Source organism: Anolis sagrei, chromosome 1 (genome assembly GCF_037176765.1).
Source record: "Anolis sagrei isolate rAnoSag1 chromosome 1, rAnoSag1.mat, whole genome shotgun sequence".
Lineage (NCBI taxonomy): Eukaryota > Metazoa > Chordata > Lepidosauria > Squamata > Dactyloidae > Anolis > Anolis sagrei.
The window spans coordinates 332,696,349-332,714,563 of NC_090021.1; the positions used below are offsets into that span (position 1 = coordinate 332,696,349).

An 18,215-nucleotide genomic window follows, 5' to 3' on the forward strand; every position below is an offset into this window, starting at 1 on the left:
AAGGAGGGGGACGAGAAGGTGGTAGGGAAAGCCACTTGAGTGGGTATTTTGCGCGTGGGTGAGTGAACTTCTAAGGAGGGAAAAGGGGAAAGGAAAGGGGGGGATCCCACCTTCGAGGAGAAGAAGGAGGAGGGGGAGAAGGTGGTAGGGAAAGTCACTCGAGTGGGTGTTTTGTGCGTGAGTGAGCGGACTTTAAAGTGCAAAGGGGGAGGGGAAGGGAAGGGGAGGGTTGGAAATCCCACCTCCGAGGAGGAGGAGGTGAGACGGATTGTGAGTGTGTGTGTGAAGGTGAGGCTGTTTGTGAGTGTGAGTGCGTGTTGCTGTTGTTGAATGTGATCTTCCCGAGCAGGGTGGCCATCCCACCCGAGAGAGCCAGGCCGGGCCATGTCTTCTGCTTCTCCGGAAGGGGACAGCGCGCTGGAAGAGCTGCTGTCGGGGAAAGCGAGGCGGGACGAGAGCGGGGAGTCCGCACCTCCGGCTCTCCTCCTTCCCTTTGCGAGGAAAGAGGAGGAGGAAGAAGAGGAGGAGGAGGAAAGTGCGGGTGAAGCAGCGGCGCTGATGCTGCTGGAGCGGGAGCCTTCCTCCTCTCCTCCGGCGCTGCTCCCCTCTTCCTCCTCTTCGTCCTCTTCCTCGTCCTCTTCCTCCTCGACGTCGTCCCCTCGGGCGGTGCTGTCTCTGTCCCCGGAGCACGTGGCGTGCGTGTGCGAGGCGCTGCAGCAGGGCGGGCAGCTGGACCGGCTGGCGCGGTTCCTGTGGTCGCTGCCGGAGCGGGAGCTGCTGCGCGGGCACGAGAGCCTGCTCCGGGCGCGCGCCCTGGTGGCCTTCCACCGCGGCCTCTTCGCCGAGCTGTACGCGCTGCTGGAGGGACACAGCTTCGGGGCCGGGAGCCACGCGCTGCTCCAGGAGCTGTGGTACAAGGCGCGCTACCGAGAGGCCGAGCGCCTCCGGGGACGGCCCTTGGGCGCCGTCGACAAGTACCGGCTCCGGAGGAAGTTCCCGCTCCCGCGCACCATCTGGGACGGAGAGGAGACCGTCTACTGCTTCAAGGAGCGCTCCCGCGCCGCCCTCAAGGAGCTCTACCGGCAGAACCGCTACCCCTCGCCCGCCGAGAAGAGGCACCTGGCCAAGGCCACCGGGCTCTCCCTCACCCAGGTCAGCAACTGGTTCAAGAACCGGCGCCAGAGGGACCGCAACCCTGCCGCCAACGGACCCGCCACCTCCGCAGCCGCCGCCGCCGAGGGACTCGCCAAGAGGTGAGAGAATACCCTTGCAGAATACTCCCCAGCCCCCCCACTCCAAAGCCCGGCTCCCAAAAGGCTTGGGTGTAGAGCTGCTCCAAAAAATCAGAAGGGACCACTTTGGGGGTCCTCTGCAGCTCGACATCCATGACTTGGGAGTACTCTCTCCCCAAAATCAGCTCCAAAAAGTGAAAGAGTATGGCTTCGAAACAGACCCACTCCAAAAAAGCAGAAGGAGGCTCTTTGGAGGTCCTCTGCATCCTGACATGGCTTGGGAATACTCCCTTCTCCACATCAGCTCCAAGAAGTGTGAGAGAAAGATTTGGAAATAGAGCCACTCCACAAAAAGCAGAAGAGATCTCTTTGGGGTCCTCTGCATCCAGACAGCCATGGCTTGGGAATATTATCTTCCCCAAATCAGCTCCAATAAGTGTGAGAGAAAGATTTGGAAATAGATCCACTCCAAAAAAGCAAAAGAGGTCTCTTTGGGGTCCTCTGCATCCAGACAGGCATGGCTTGGGAATACGCCCTCCCCCAAATCAGCTCCAAGAAGTGTGAGAGAAGGGCTTCAAAACAGATCCACCCCCCCCCCCCCAAAAAACAGAAGGAGCCTTTTTGGGGTCCTCTGCATCCTGACCTCCCTAGCTTGCAAATACTTCCTTTCCCACATCAGCTCCAAAAAGTGAGAGAGTATGGCTTCGAAACAGACCCACTCCAAAAAAGCAGAAGGAGGCTCTTTGGAGGTCCTCTGCATCCCGACTTCTATGGTTGGGAATACTCCCTCCCCCAAATCTGCTCCAAGAAGTGTGAGAGAAAGATTGGAAATAGACCCACTCCAAAAAAGCAAAAGGGATTTCTGTGGGGGTCCTCTGCAGCCCAACTTCTATAGCTTGGGAATACTCCCTTCCCTACATCAGCTCCAAAAAGTGAGAGAGAATGGCTTCGAAACAGACCCCCCCCCCCCCAAACAGAAACCCAGAAGGAGGCTCTTTGGGGTCCTCTGCATCCTGACCTCCCTAGCTTGCGAATACTTCCTTCCCCACATCATCTCCAAAAAGCAAGAGAGAATGGTTTCAAAACAGACCCAAAAGAAAACAAAACAAAAACACAAGGAGGCTCTTTGGAGGTCCTCTGCATCCAGGTTTGGAAAAAGATCCACTAAAAAAACAGACCATCAGAAGGGGTCTCTGTGAGGGTCCTCTGCATCCTGGCATCCATGGCTTGGAAATACTACCCTCCCTGTCAACTCCAAAGCCCTGCTCCCAACAGTGTGAGAGAAAGGCTTGGAAATAGATCAGCTCCAAAAAATCAGAAGGAGTCTCTGTGAGGATTCTCTGTATCCTGACATCCGTTGCTTGGGAATACTCCCCCCCCCCCCCCACATCAGCTCCCAAAGGTGTGAGAGAAAGGCTGGGAAATAGAGCCACTCTAAAAAGCAGTAGGGTCTCTTTGGGGGTCCTCTGCATCCTGACATCCATGGCTTGGAAATGCTACCCCCAGTCAACTCCAAAGCCCTGCTACAAAAAGTGAAGGGGGGAGGGGGCTTGGAAATAAAGCAGAAGGAACCTCTTTGGGGGTCCTCAGCATCCCAACATCCATGGCTTGGGAATACTCCCTTCCCCACCTCAGCTCCCAAAAGTGTGAGAGAAAGGTTTAGAAATAGATCCACTCCAAAAATGTAGGTGGGGTCTCTGTGAGGGTCCTCTGCATCCCAACATCCATAGCTTGGAAATACTATCCCCAGTCAACTCCACAGCCCTGCTACAAAGAATGAGAGGGGGGTGGGGAGGCTTTTGAATAAACATCAAAATCAGCCCCAAAAGTGTGAGAGAAAGGCTTGGGAATATTCAGGGAAAGATCACCTTCCCAAAGCAGAAGGGGTCTCTTTGAGGGTCCTCTGCATGTCAGCATCCATGGCTTGGAAATACTACCCCATCCCTCAATCAACTCCAAAGCCCTGCTTCAAAATCTGAGAGAGGAAGGCCTGGAAATAGATCAGCTCCAAAAAAGCAGAAGTGGTTTTTGTGGAGGTCCTCTGCATCCCTGGCTTGGGAATACTCCCCTCCTCATCAACTCCTGCTCCCAAAAGGCAGAGAGATAGGCTTGAAAATATCCCTTCCAAAAATCAGCTTCAAAGATTTCAAAAACATCAGCTTCAAAAAGCAAGGAAGTAGAGGGGATCTCTTTGGGGTCCTCTGCACCCTGACATCCATGGCTTGGAAATACTACACATCTCCCTCCCCCCAGTTAACTCCAGAGCCCTCCTCCTAAAAGTGTGAGAGAGAAATGTTTGGAAATATTCACAAAAAGATCAACACCCCCCCCCCCCCCAAAAGGGGCCCTCTTTACCTGCACATTCCAACATCCATGGCTTGGAAATATTTCTCCCCAAAACCAGCTCCAAAGGCTTGAAAACATTTCAAAAAACATCAGCTCCACAAAGCAAGAAAGCAGAGAGAGGGGGTATCGTTGGGGTTACAACCCACCCACTGCATCCATGTCTTGAAAATATCCCTCCAAAATCTAACTCCAAAGCCCTGCCCCAAAATGTGAGAGAGAGACACTTGAAAATAGATCAACCCCAAAAGAGGAAGAGGGGTCCTTTGCATCCCAACATCCATGGCTTGGAAAGTATCTCCCCACCACCACCTCAAATCAGCTCCAAAAAGTGAGAGACAGGCTTGAAAATATAGGTAACCTCCCCACAGCAGAAGTCTGTTTAAGACCACAGTTTGCCCCCTGCACCCATGGGGTCTGGCATCCAATGGCTTGGAAATATTTTCCCCCAAATATCAAATCCAAAGCCCTCTTTTGACTGTAAGGAAATCAAGGGCATCTATTTTGTGGTACAGTTCACCCTTTGTGTCCAAAACTTGGAGATATCCCCCTATTAAAAAAAAAAAGCTTAGCTCCAAAACTCTACTCCAAAAGTTATGAGAGAAGTTGGGAACTGTGGGAGGAGGTTTTTGACTGTAAGTGAGCAGAGGCATTCCATTTGGGGGTACAATCGCCCCTCTGCATCCAAGGGTTAAAGCATCCATACTTTGGTAATGCCCCCACCAATGAACTCCAAAAAGTGAGATAGAAGACTTAAAAATGTCCACAAAACATCACCTCCAAAACTCTACTCCAAAAAGTGAGAAAGGCTTGAAAATATTTCCAAAACATCATCTCCAAAAAGCAAGTAAGAAGGGGCAGTCCATTTGTGGGGAGGGGTACACTCCACCCTCAGAGGGGTACAGCCTGCCATCTGCATCCATGGTTTAGAAATATTTCCCAAAGCCCTGCAATAAAAAGTGAGAGAGAAAGGCTTGAAAACATCCCCCAAAACATCAACTCCCAAAAACAAACTGCGATTTTGCCATTATGTATAAGAGGCAGCTGGACAGAGGACTTGAGCCCATTCTGGCTTTGGACTGCAAATAAGCAGAGGGGAGCTGTTTGGGGGTGCAGCCCACCCTCTGCACCCATGGTTTCCACCATCCATGGCTTGCAAATATCCCTCAAAAATAAACTCGAAAAGGTGTGAGTGACAGGGATAGGAAGTATTTCAGTGTTGTAGTCCACCCCAACTCTTGACTGCAAGTAAGCAGAGGAGGTCTGTTTTGGGTTTCAGTCCTCCTTCTGCATCCATGGCCTTCTCTCTCAACAACTCTAAAGGCCCATTTCGAAAGGTGTGAGAGAAAGAGACTGTATGTTTGCATCTGCAGATTCCAGCACTCTTGACTTATACATAATTCTCCAAATAAACAAAAAAGCTTGTTTGCCCCGTTTTACTATGCCCTTGTATATAATGGGACTTGAGCACCCCAAGGTTTTAGTATGCATGGGCAGTCCTGGAACTAAACTCCCACAGATGCCAAGAGGCCCGCTGTATCCGGAAAGCAAGTTTTCACTTAAGGAGTCCTTCCTATCATAGAATCATTGAATAATCGAATCATAGAGTTGGAAGAGACCTCATGGGCCATCCAGTCCAACCCCCTGCCAAGAAGCAGGAACATTGTATTCAAATCACCCCTGACAGATGGCCATCCAACCTCTGTTTAAAAGCTTCCAAAGAAGGAGCCTCAACCACACTCCGGGGCAGAGAGTTCCACTGCTGAACGGCTCTCACAGTCAGGAAGTTCTTCCTCATGTTCAGATATATATCATGTCACTATATTGTCTTGTGAGCTGATGTGGCTGCAGCCCCAAGTGACCTCTGGTTCCTTGGTGCCCTTGATGGATAGCAAAGAGAGAGGCTGCTTCTAAAGGCAGGGAAATGATCTCAGTGTGTTCTCTGAGGCACAGGCATAGCTTCTTCCTTTGAAGGGTTGCAGTCCTGAGGTTAGAAGACTAGGGCACAGCTGAAGCCCAAGCCAACTACCCCCTCCCCCATTGACTTTCTCCCATTTGGTTCCCATGGTTCTTCCATTGAATTCTCCCATTTGGCTAAATTTTTGTTCCCCTCCACCTTTCTTCTCAATGTGTTCCCTTTTGACTACCAAATGTCATTGGCGTCTGCTGAGGTTTGAAGCCAGGATCCCCTGTGGATACCAAAATCCATGGATGCTGAAGCCAGATTATATATTATGGCACTGTAAATTGGTTTGTTTTGAAAAGTTTCTGTTTTAATATTTCCAAGTTGTACATGGTTGAAGCCATGGATGCAAAATTCACGGATACAAGGGCCGACAGTTGATTCCCTTCATTTGATTCCCTTCATTCAATTGTTCTCCCATTCGTTTTCCTTCTGTCCCTTGGCACAATGTTGTCCCCTGACTTGGCCCTCCTTCATGTTTATATTGCCCTTGTGCTTTCATCAGAGCGTCTCCCACTTTTTGGAGTCGGACTTTGGAGTTGATTGTGTGGCATTACCAAACCATAGGTGTTTTTACTCTTGGATACAAAGTAATGTGGGACACTTAAAGTATCATCATTCCACCATTTTTGCTTAAGAGGGTGGTTTCTGCAAGAGTCTGCTTGCTGAGGGCCACTGTTATGTGTGTTGGGGGTTCCCTTTGTGAATCTGAACTGATAGTTGAACACCAAGACTTGCTTCCATGCCTTGGCCTTCCTACCTATGTTCTTCTTGCCACCTTGTCCGGCTTTGTTCCCCTCTGCCTCTCACACCTTCTCTGTTCCGGGCTCTTCTAGTTCCCTCCCCTTTCGTCTGGCTTCCTCGCCTCTTTTGTTGCCTCTGTCCTTGCTTGGCTCTGGTAATTCCACAAATAGAAAGCTCTTTCCTCTGAGTTTCTCACTTTCATCTTAATCAGAAACCATTGCTGCTTCGCCAAGTACATTGGAGAAGCTGGATGTTTGGGGTGTTTTTTTTGTCCCCTTCAAACATCTTGCTCTTGCCTCTTTTTTCCCCTGCACTCCAAGCCTGCAAAATCCCTCTCCAAAATTCCCTCCCTTCCCCCACTTCCTTCACTCTCCTCTTTCTCCCCATAACCTTCAGAAATTTCTGGCCCCGGGGCTCGCTTTCCCATGTGCTTGCACAAACCTTTCCCACTTAACCCACAAGAATTCATAGTTTCCCCTTCCTTTTTCCTTTTAGTTTTTCCCCTCCAAGGGTGTGTTTTTGTTTCCTCCATTAGTGCCGAGCAGCTTCCAGACACCGCACTATTGTGCGTCCCACAACCTTCAGGCCCTATAAAGATCTTTGCAATCTTATAACCCACACCAGAGCAGTGAAAAACATACAGATTTGCCCCCTCCCCAAGGTGAATTCCCTTTTGCCTGGATTTGTAGGGTCTCTGCTCTCCCTACCCTATAAAACAAGGGAGAAAAAGTTCTGCTCTTCCACATTATTCCTAATATGTTTTGTATACCTTTCTTCCTGGCCTCCATATGTGTATGTGTATATATATATATTCTTCCACAACACACACATGTTGTTCTCTCTCCCAGTCTGCGCCACTGTTTGCAAATATGGTTTTCCTCCCTTTATTTGACAGCGTTAATCATTTGCCCGGGTTTTATGTCACAAGGAAGGAGGGGGGAACGGGGACATGAACCTGGGTGGCTTGGAGGGAAGGTTTGCTTTGCTTTGCCTTTCCCTCCCCCATCTGCCCAACCCTCGCTTGCTTGTTTACTTTTCATGTTGTGAAACCTGATTCTGAGTTGGTTCTGATCAGGCTATATTTCCCCAGAAGGCAAGGAATTATAGGGATTGCCTTAGAGTCCTCTAATCCTGTGTGGCCTCAAAAGCCCCCCAGGAAAGGTCTGCTTTTAGGTGACCTCTAATCCTAGTTGTGGATATTGTTTTATTTTACTTTTCTAGCAATTGCATTCTTGGAGAATTGCATGGATCACTTAGGCCAGTGGTTCTCAACCTTCCTAATGCCGCGACTCCTTAATACAGTTCCTCATGTTGTGGGGACCCCCAACCATAAAATTATTTTTGTTGCTACTTCATGTTGTGACTGTTATGAATTGTAATGTCAATATCTGATATGCAGGATGGATTTTCATGCACTGGACCAAATTTGGCACAAATACCCAATACGCTCAAAGTTGAATACTGGTAGGGTTGTGGGGGGAATTGTTCTTGTCATTTGGGAATTGTAGTTGCTGGGACTTATAGTTCACCTACAATCAAAGAGCATTCTGAAATCCACCAATGATGGAATTGAACCAAGCTTGGCACACAGAACTCCCATGACCAACAGAAAATACTGGAAGGATTTGGTCAGCATTGACCTTGAGTTTTGGAGTTGTAGTTCACTCAAACAGTGGACTCAAACAGTGATGGATTTGGACCAATCTTGGCAAGAATACTCAATATGCCCAAATGTGAACACCGGTAGAGTTTGGGAAAAATAGACCTTGACTTTTGGGAGTTGTAGTTGCTGGGATTTATAGTTCATCTACAATCAAAGAGCATTTTGAACTCCACCAATGATAGAATTGGGCCAAACTTTCCACACAGAACCCCCATGACCAACAGAAAATACTGTGTTTTCTGATGGTCTTTGGTGACCCCTCTGACACCCCCATTGCAACCCCCTCAGGGGACCCGACCCCCAGGTTGAGAAACGCTGAATTATAGAAATTACAGCTGCCTCTTCACAATTAAGAGCTGTTAAGGGCACAGGACTCCCATGAAAGTGAAAAACCGAAAAGCAATAAGAATACTAATGTTTTTACTCTATGAATTTTTCAGTCTTTGGGCATAACTCTGTGGTCAACTTCTACTAGAAGCAGACCATAGGATCTCACTGGAGGACCTAGAGAAGGACTGGTTTGACCAGAGAGTTGAACTGGAGGACCTAGAGATTTCTAGAAAGAACTTGTTTAGCAAATCCATGAATAATCACATCTGCAAAACTCAGATCCTGCAAATGTGGACAACCAAGTGTACTGTCTTTTGCAGCAGATCAATTGGGGAAGGTCCATTGATTGATGTTCTAATTGTGGATACTTGAAATGGGGGAAAGAGTAAAGCTAACTGAAAAGGGGAGGCCTCTTTTGAGTTATTTATCTGACTGCCTGGAAGCAGCCAGGTGAGGTGGCCTGACTTGCCTGCCCACGGCACATTCCACTCCTCCTTGGAGTTTTCCGCCATCCTTTTGCCCTCTTTCTTTTTTCACATAGCAAGAAAGACTGCTGTTTTGTTGTGATGCTGGTGGTTTTTCTTTAAAAGAAGCCTCAAGGCTTCATCTTCTAGCAAGGGCACAGTTGTGTTGAGGCAGCTCCTTCCTGCCCTTGGAGTGCATGCACCTTGGAGTGTGTGTGTGTTCATGTGTATGTACAAAAGCAGAGATACCACCAGGATTTATCATGTGGAAGATTGGACAGGCAACCATTCTTGCAAACCTATGGGTTCTCAAACTGTATTATTATTATTTAATACACAACAAGATTAGTACATAGCAAACAAAATCACTATGCTGGCTGTTGTATTGGATCACACGTTGGGCCCTTCCAAGTATCTAGGACTATGTGATGTATCAGCGAATAATGCATGCAGATCCAAGCAGGGTGGCCTTTTGCAGCTGACAGATAGTGATTTTGTCTCCACCGATTGTTTGTAAGTGCAGGCCAAGGTCTTTAGGCACTGCCCCCAGTGTGCCAATCACCAATGGGACCACTATTACTGGCTTGTGCTAGAGTCTTTGTGTTGTTGTTGTTGTTGTTGTTGTTGTTATTACCATTATTGTTATTATTGTTAGTATCATCAACATAATAATAATAATAATAATAATAATAATAATTATTATTATTATTATCATCATCATCACCACCACCACCACCACCACCTGGTGCTATGAGCTTATTTCCCTTATCAAGTTTGTCTATGCTCTTGCCATAGTCTTCCTCTGCTGAAACAAAATTGGTAATAATATTGTAGCGATTTAGCTCTATTTCTACAGCAACAACATCAACAATAACAACAGCAATATATTTCTCAACAAAAGTTTGCTCCAGGCACTGTCAGGTCATTATATCCTAATCAAGGTGGTCAGTTGAAACATTCAAACCTAGCTCCTGCAGACAAAAGTTCTTTGTCCCACCCTGGTCATTCCACAGATATATAAACCCTTTTTCCTAGTTCCAACAGACCTCACTACCTCTGAGGATGCTTGTCATAGATGCAGGCGAAACGTCAGGAGAGAATGCCTCTAGACCATGGCCATATAGCCCAAAAAAAACCCTACAACAACCCAATATATTTCCCACTTCTCACAGATCTAGATGGGGTACAACATGGTTAAAACAGCAAGATAGAACAAAACAGTATTAAAATAGGTAATCTGCTCAGGTAAAATGCAAATTACTATTCATTGATAAAATGTAGGTTAAAATTCACAGGTTAAAATTGACTGGAGGAAGAGACTAGACTGGAAATAAAACCAAAACACTAAAATGTAAGGATAAAGAGCAAATGTTTGAATAAATAATTAAGAATGATTTTCCAAATGTTTAACATCTTGGATCTTAAAAGAAATGGCTCCTACTCTTGCTTTTCAAAGCACCTGGAAACAAAGCCAAAATATATTTTATGCATGATCTGTATCAGTTAAGTACATATATTTTTTTATAAAAAAAGTTTTGTTCCTGTTTAAAATTGTTTAACACAAATTGCTTACAGGCATGCTTGATATGGGAAGGTGTTTCGGCAGGATTGTGTCTGGGTTTGACTTGCTTCAAGTGGCTTTATCACCTCAATTGCTAATAATCTTGTTGGCAGTTTAAGAGCGAGGAGATTTAGTGTTCACTGCCTATTTAATCTCCAACCACATTGGTGAATGGCTCATTCGAAGTATCTATGAATCCATCAGGACTGTACTTCAACACTAAATATTACAGTCGGCCCTCCACATTTGTGGGTTTGATTTCATAGAATCATAGAATCAAAGAGTTGGAAGAGACCTCATGGGCCATCCAGTCCAACCCCCTGCCAAGAAGCAGGAATATTGCATTCAAATCACTCCTGACAAATGGCCATCCAGCCTCTGCTTAAAAGCTTCCAAAGAAGGAGACTCCACCACACTCCGGGGCAGAGAGTTCCACTGCTGAACGGCTCTCACAGTCAGGAAGTTCTTCCTAATGTTCAGATGGAATCTCCTCTCTTGTAGTTTGATTTGTGCAAATCTGATTAGTTGCGGATTTGATTACAATGTTTGCTTTAGGTATTTCTATGTCCAGTGGTGCAATTCCATGGGTGCAATTCTACGGTCAACTTCTTCTAGACCTTGACCATAGAGTCACATTAGAGGACCTAGAGCAGTGGTTCCAAACCATTTTTTGATGAGGGACCACTTGACCAGGGACCACTCTCCAACATTAGTACCAAAAGGGTTACGAATCAGTTTTTGGTCAACTTTAAATTTGGTTATTTTGGGTGCTGATTCCGAAAATTGCATTGGATAGACCACATCAGCTCTAGTTTCTGATCTAGAACATGTGCCAACCAGTTGTCACCATCTGCTTGCCCACTGAAAAGCATATTTAATTATTATTATTATTATTATTAACTTTATTTGTACCCCGCTAGCATCTCCCGGAGGACTCGATGCGGCTTACACAGGCCGAAGCCTCAAAACACAATACAGTAAAAACAACACAACAGTAGAAAACATAGCAAATCAATAAGTTAAGCAAGCAATAAGCCTCAGCACTATAAGAGGGTTTCACAAGACTAGTTGCTCTCGTTGCAACAGTGTAGTAACGTTGAAGCCGTGGACCATATTTTAGTTCTTGTGGACTATTGCTGGTCCACGTACCACAGGTTGGAAACCATTGACCTACAGATTCATTCCTCTTTGCCTAAAGAAAACACAAATTTGAAATCTGTGTTTTTTCACTTTCACAGGGGTCCTGTGTCCCTAACCCCAACAAATGTGGATAGCTGAATGCATGCAAACAATGTCATTATCTTATATATAAGATCCAAAAACTAGTAAAGTAACTTTTGGCTAAATAGTAATTTTCCCCAAGCCCTAGTTTAAAATAGAATTAATGCAAGGTTATTTTAAGAATGACTGCTTTGGAATTATAGCCTGTAACTTTGGAAGATTGCACTGCTGATAACTTAAAAAAAATATATTCACCTTAAATTATTTAAAAATAGAACCATTTCATTTTTAAAGAGAGAAATGCCTGTTGTCATTTTTTAAATGGCCTTCCTAGACTCTCAGAGCTGCATTCAGTAAAGGAATTATCTCAAACTTTGATCAGGTCAAAGGCTGAATTCTCTTTCTTTCAAGAAAAAAAATATTCTGATGAGAATAAATATTGTGTAGTGCAGAGGTTTCCAAAAATTTCCCATTGGGGACACATTTTTTAGACATGCATCATTTCATGACACAGTAATTCAATTTTATTAGGAAACCAGAGGGTAAACCAACCCCATATAAGAGATAAAGACACATATATAAACTGCAATAACAAAATGTATGACGACACAACATATCTCCCCTGGAATACTTTCATTTATATTTTTGATTGCTTATTTCAATAAGTCTGTGACCGATGTACTGAAGCAAACACACTAATATGTTGCAACACACAGTTTTAAAATATCTGCTGTAGTGGTCTGATCATTTGACTAGGACACACAATTTTTTAAAATGAAGATTTGTTGTTGTTTATTCATTCAGTCGTTTCTGGACCAGTCCACGCCAGAGCTCCCTGTCACCTGTGGCCACCCCCAGTTCCTTCAAAGTCAAACCAGTCACTTCAAGGATACCATCCATCCATCTTGCTCTTGGTCGGCCTTTCTTCCTTTTTCCTTCCATTTCTCCCAGCATCATTATCTTCTCCAAGCTTTCCTGTCTTCTCATTATGTAGCCAAAGTATTTCATCTTTATCTCTAATATCCCTCTCTTCCTTCGCTCAGCCTTCCTTACTGTCCAGCTCTCACATCCATAGGTTACTATGGAGAATATTATTGCTTTAACTATGTGGACCTTCATTGCCCCTGTGATGTCTCTACTCTTCACTATTTTATCAAGATTGGTCATTGCTCTCCTTCCATGAAATCAAATCTTCTGATTTCCTGGCTGCAGTCTGCCTCTGCAATCATCTTCGTGCCTAGAAATGCAAAGTCTGTCACTGCCTCCACATTTTCTCCCTCTATTAACATTTAGCTCGCTCTTTTTAAATTGTTGTAAGCCACCTTGAATCCCATCTTGGGAGAAAGGCAGGATATGAATTCAATGAATGAATGAATAACACTCCTCTGAACACGTGTTTTGTTCAACTTAGGGTTAACTTAAGAAATGCTTTGAGGGCACCCAACAACAAACAAATTAATCATGTTTTATGTCTCTGAGATATTGGGTGAAAACACACACCACTCTTGAATGCATTCCTAGATTATGCTCTTAATGTACCTCTTCTTCTTGTCTCTTATTCCACTTTCGTCACTTGGAGCAAACTACAATGATTCCTCTATTTTGTCTTACTAATTACACTTTTAGGCAGATTAGGTTGAAAGTTATATTGAGTTTCGTAAGCCATGGACAAATCAATAATGCTTAACCTTGGTAGCACACTAGCCTTCTTTGCCTTCTCTGTCAAAAATTGAATAGGTGACTCTTGAGAACAGACTGTCACATATTCTAAGCCTTAGGGCACATGTGTCAAATACAAGGCCCATGGGCTGGTGAGGCTTTCAACATCGTTATATTTATACAGTCTTACAATTACAGTTAACCCTTTGATGGCAACTGTGAGGCTGATGTGGCCTTTGGTGAAAAGGGGTTCAACCTTAAAGGAAGGCAAAGGCAAACTACCTTTGAGTAAATCTTGCCAAGAAAATCTTATAATAGAGTTGTCGAAAGCCGAGATTAACCTGAAGGTATGTAACAAAAATGAGCTTTGCTTATTTGGGGAGCCTTTTGTAGAATTATAGGGTCTTTGAGTTGAAAGACCCACCCCATGCCACACAGAACCATAGAGTTGGAAGAGATCTCATGGGCCACCCAGTCCAACCCCCTGCCAAGAAGCAGGAATATTGCATTCAAAGCACTCCTAACAGATGACCATCCAGCCTCTGTTTAAAAGCTTCCAAAGAAGGAGCCTCCACCACACTCCGGGGCAGAGAGTTCCACTGCTGAACTGCTCTCACAGTCAGGAAGTTCTTCCTAATGTTCAGGTGGAATCCCCTTTCTTGTAGTTTGAAGCCATTGTTCCACGTCCTAGTCTCCAGGGCAGCAGAAAACAACCTTCCTCCCTCTTCCCTATGACTTCCTCTCACATATTTATGCTTGGCCCTCATCATGTCTCCTCTCAGCCTTATCTTCTTCAAGCTAAACATGACCAGCTCTTTAAGCCGCTCCTCATAAGGCTTGTTCTCCAGATCCTTGATCATTTTAGTCATCCCCCTCTGGACACATTCCAGCTTGTCAATATCTCTCTTCAATTGTGGTGCCCAGAATTGGACACAATATTCCAGGTGTGGTCTAACCAAGGCAGAATAGAGGGGGAGCATGACTTCCCTGGATCTAGACATTATGCATACCTAATGCATACCTAAACACTCATGAAAGATTCTTATCCAACCTGCTTAAATACTTCCAAAGAAGGAGAGCCCACCATCCCCACCATGGTAGTCTTTCCACTGTCAGACAGTTTTTACAGTCAGTGTTTAGATGGGGGTCTTATTGTATTCTAGTCCATTGTCTTGAGTTCTAGTCTCTGGAGCAGCAGGAAGCAAGCCATATTTTGCAAAACATCCAGTCAGATATTCAAATATGGCTGTCGTGTTACCTTAGCTGCTTTGAATCTTCCTTGTGGGGAGAAAAAGCAGGTTATAAATAAACATTGCTGTTGTTATTGTTATTATTTCAGTCTTTTCTTTTCCAAGCTAAACAAACCCAACTCTCTAAGGCATCCCTCATGATTGGTTCCCAGATCTTTGCTTATCTTGGTTGCTCTTCTTTCAACACATTTGACTTTATCAATACCTTTCTTTAACTGGATTGTCCAGAACTGAACTCATTGTTCCATGTGAGGTGTGGCCAAAGTGGAATAAAATAGCCCTACTACTTCTGTTAATCTGGGCATTTGTCACACTACACAGTTACAGTTTGGGTTGTCAGATGTGACCAGGGTCAGGATGTCTGTCCTTTTTATGGATTTGTAGAACAAGGAATTTTGTTGCGCAGAGCGTCTTTTAGCCAAGTCCCATGCAAAAGACACACAAATAAGAGGAAAACGGAACAGAAAAACTTTACCCTTATCAGCAGAGGCATAAACTTGCAATGTTGCATACAAAATCAAACAGTGCAACAAACTTACATAGTCCTTGTAAGTAACACAGAATGAGAGAGAAAAACATAAACCTTGAGTAAATAGCTATTCCACCATAGAAAAGAGCATCCCTGTTAGAGCATAGCAGCACTACAGCATATTACTTCTCCTCAGAGTATGGTATTGCTTCTCTCCTTAGAGCAGCATATTACTTCTCCAAACTGTATACTATCCATACAGTTACACTCCACTGGGTGTGGCTCAAACATGCTGGCTGACCTACATTACCAGCTGCACATAATAATTAACATCATAAGGTTTTTCTTTAACACACAGACTTGATCCTGCTACGACTTACAGTAATAAATTTCAGGTGGTGTTGATTGCTAGCTAGTTGTATGACAAGTGGTACTTGGTGACATTCCTTCACCCTAAAGGGGCAAGATCTCTCCACTATTTTTCACCTGGCAGTTCTGTTATGACTCAGTGATTCCACTTTAACTTCCATTGCTACATCTTTGATGTCCTGGGAGTTGCAACCCTGAACCAGACCATTCCTCTGATGATTTCCAACATTTGGTCTTTCAGTTCTATTGGACTCCACCCCCTTGAAGCCTTCTCTAGCTTAGCCAACAATCAGGAATTCTGTGACTGAACTTGTGGTGAAGGGGTACAACTAAATATCTTGGTCCAGCTTTTGCTGAGTCCACAAACCATAATGGTGACATTGTTTATTAGTCCCAGCTAGTAAAGACCCAGTCACTCAAATGTTGAAAGGTGAGTCAACACAGAGATATATCCCATGGATTCAGTGGGTCTGCTGTAGTCCAGGATTTAAAGAGAATTTAGAGCTAAGTTACCTGCGAGCCATTTCCAAGTGCCAAATCCTAGTTGATACCTCCCAAAGAGCTTATGGAAACTTTGAGAGTTCATTGTTCGTCTGGTTGTCAGTGTTTGGAGCAGTGTCAGCGGCATTTTGCAAACACAGTCAGATGCATTGGCAAAACCGGAACATTGTTTCCCTTCTTAATGGAGTTGCGAGCTTATCCAAAAGTAAAGTGCTGGAAGATATTCAAATATTAGACTTTTCTTCTTTCACCCTAAATGGAAAATTGCATGCATTGAGGTATTTTTTTTGTTTGGTTTTTTAAAGAAAACAAAATAGCTTCTCATCTTCGCTGTGAAAGGGATATTATGTTCAGGTCACATTGTGTGTTCTACTCAAAGACTTGAGGATGGTTGAATCTGTGGATGCCAAATGTGTGGATACTGATGGCTTGCTGTAAAATGGATTAAGTTGTTGATATATTAGACATTTTTAAACCTAAAACCTAAAATGAAGAGAGAGACTTAAACAGCTTGTATATCTATTGGCTGGTTGTTCAGTAAATACAAATAGCTATAGGAATGTGAGTTGCTGTGAGTTTTCCAGGCTGTATGGCTTTTTTCCAGAAGCATTCTCTCCTGACATTTCACCCACATCTATGGCAGGCATTCTCAGAGGTTGTGAGGATGCCTTCCATAGATATGGGTAAAATGTCAGGAGAGAGTTCTTCTGGAAAAAAGCCACACAGCCCTGAAAACTCACAGCAACCCAGTGATAGCGGCCATGAAAGCCTTCGACAACACAGCTATAGGAATCTTTTAAAATGTATGGTAATTGAATTAATTCCCAGGTTTAAATGAAATTAGTAAGGATAGTTAGTAATGGCAGCTTGGAAGGTGATGATCTCAGAAGACATTCCATTTTTGGTGTCTCATCTTAAAAAGAATATAGACAAGTTGGAGTAAGTTCAGAGATGAGCAGCAAGGATGATAAGAGTGTGGAGAACCAAACATATGCCTTCTTTCAATACCCCAAGGGCTATCATGGAGAGAAGGATGCTGGTTTCTCTTTTGACTTGAAGGACCAAGTCTAATGGTCTCAAGATACAAGAGAGTAGATTTTGATTGACTATTAGAAGGAACTTCTCAACAATAAGAATTCTTTGGCAATGGAATCAGTAGGCTTCAAAAGAGGCTGGACAACCTTTAGTTGGAAACTTTGCATTGAGCAGAGGGTTGGATTCCGTGGCCCATGAGGTCCTTTCCATCTCTATGACTTTATCCTGGGGCCCGTCCAGACAGGGCCTTTATTGCGAGAACTCCCGCAATAAAGGAGGGGTTATCCCGAATTAATTTGCTATAAACCATGAAAACCCTGGTTTGTAGCGAATTAATTTGATAGTGGATTTATTCTGCGCCTTCTTGGAAGGTGCGGGATAAATCCTGGTAAACTGTGGGAGTCCAGACAGTACTCCCACAGTTTACCGGGAATACACACAAGTAAGAAAAACTTACGTGGTCTCCATTAGAAGCCTCGGCTGGCTCTCCTGGTGTGTGGAAATTTATTTATTTATCGTGTCATCAGCAACCATAACATTGTGTGTGGAAATGACGTGCCAGGAGAGTGGGGGGGATCGCCTCCCCCCCTGCTATCCTGGCACGTCATTTCTATGAGCCGGGAGTGCCAGCCGAGGCTTCTGATGCACACTATGTAAGTTTTTCTTACTTTTCTAAGGGGTCTGGGGGCTTGGGGGAGGGGGATAGGGCCTCTGGATGTTCTCACGGGCTAGTCCAGAGAGAACGTCTGGACAGCCCACCCCAGAAAGGCCACGCTTTCTGGGGTGGGTATGGACATGCCCCCAGAAACATCCACATTATTTTAACACGGATGCTTCTGAGATAAAGACCTGTCCGGATCCGGCCTTGGTTTTATCAAGTGTGTCTCATATGTTCTTACGAGCTGGATGTGTTTTATATTCAACTTTTGGGGATATTACTTAGGCGATCCTTCTTTGGCCGAGTAGGATAGTTTTCCAAGATCAGTATTCTTAACTTTTGGGGATATTACACACACACATACATACTGTATAATTGTTTTATTTTGATGTGTTTAAAGTTTTATTGTTTCTGACCAATTTGTTTTGTGAGCCACTTTGGGTTCCATTCTGGGTGAAAGTTTGCATGTAAACATAATAAAAAGGCAATGGATGGATTCAGCTGTGAATGTCATGTCAGGGCTTCTTCACTTGCTGAATTTCGAAGCTCTTAACATTGGAATCGGTCAAGCTAAAGCAAGGAGCAGTCTAAGGAAATAAGATTTTAAAGTAGGCAAGTGAAATGGATGAAAAAATGAGGGTTTTTTTAAAAAAAAAATCCATGTAGTTATTTTCTTTTATCTGTTTCTGTCCCATAATCGAGAATGCGATAGAAGAGATAGGGAGCAAAATCCTGAATGATGTTTTTGGACTT

At 44.4% G+C, this 18,215-nt stretch overlaps 1 protein-coding gene across 1 annotated transcript in view; it reads left to right on the forward strand.

Annotated features, from left to right (window-relative positions):
• The first annotated feature begins 259 nt into the window (after nt 1-259).
• SIX4 (SIX homeobox 4) overlaps nt 260-18,215 on the forward strand; it is a 31,900-nt gene continuing 13,944 nt past the window's right edge. The window contains exon 1 of the mRNA XM_060754076.2: nt 260-1,253. Within this exon, the coding sequence (XP_060610059.2) occupies nt 385-1,253 (869 nt within the window). The 5' untranslated portion in view covers nt 260-384. The remainder of the gene's footprint in view (nt 1,254-18,215) is intronic.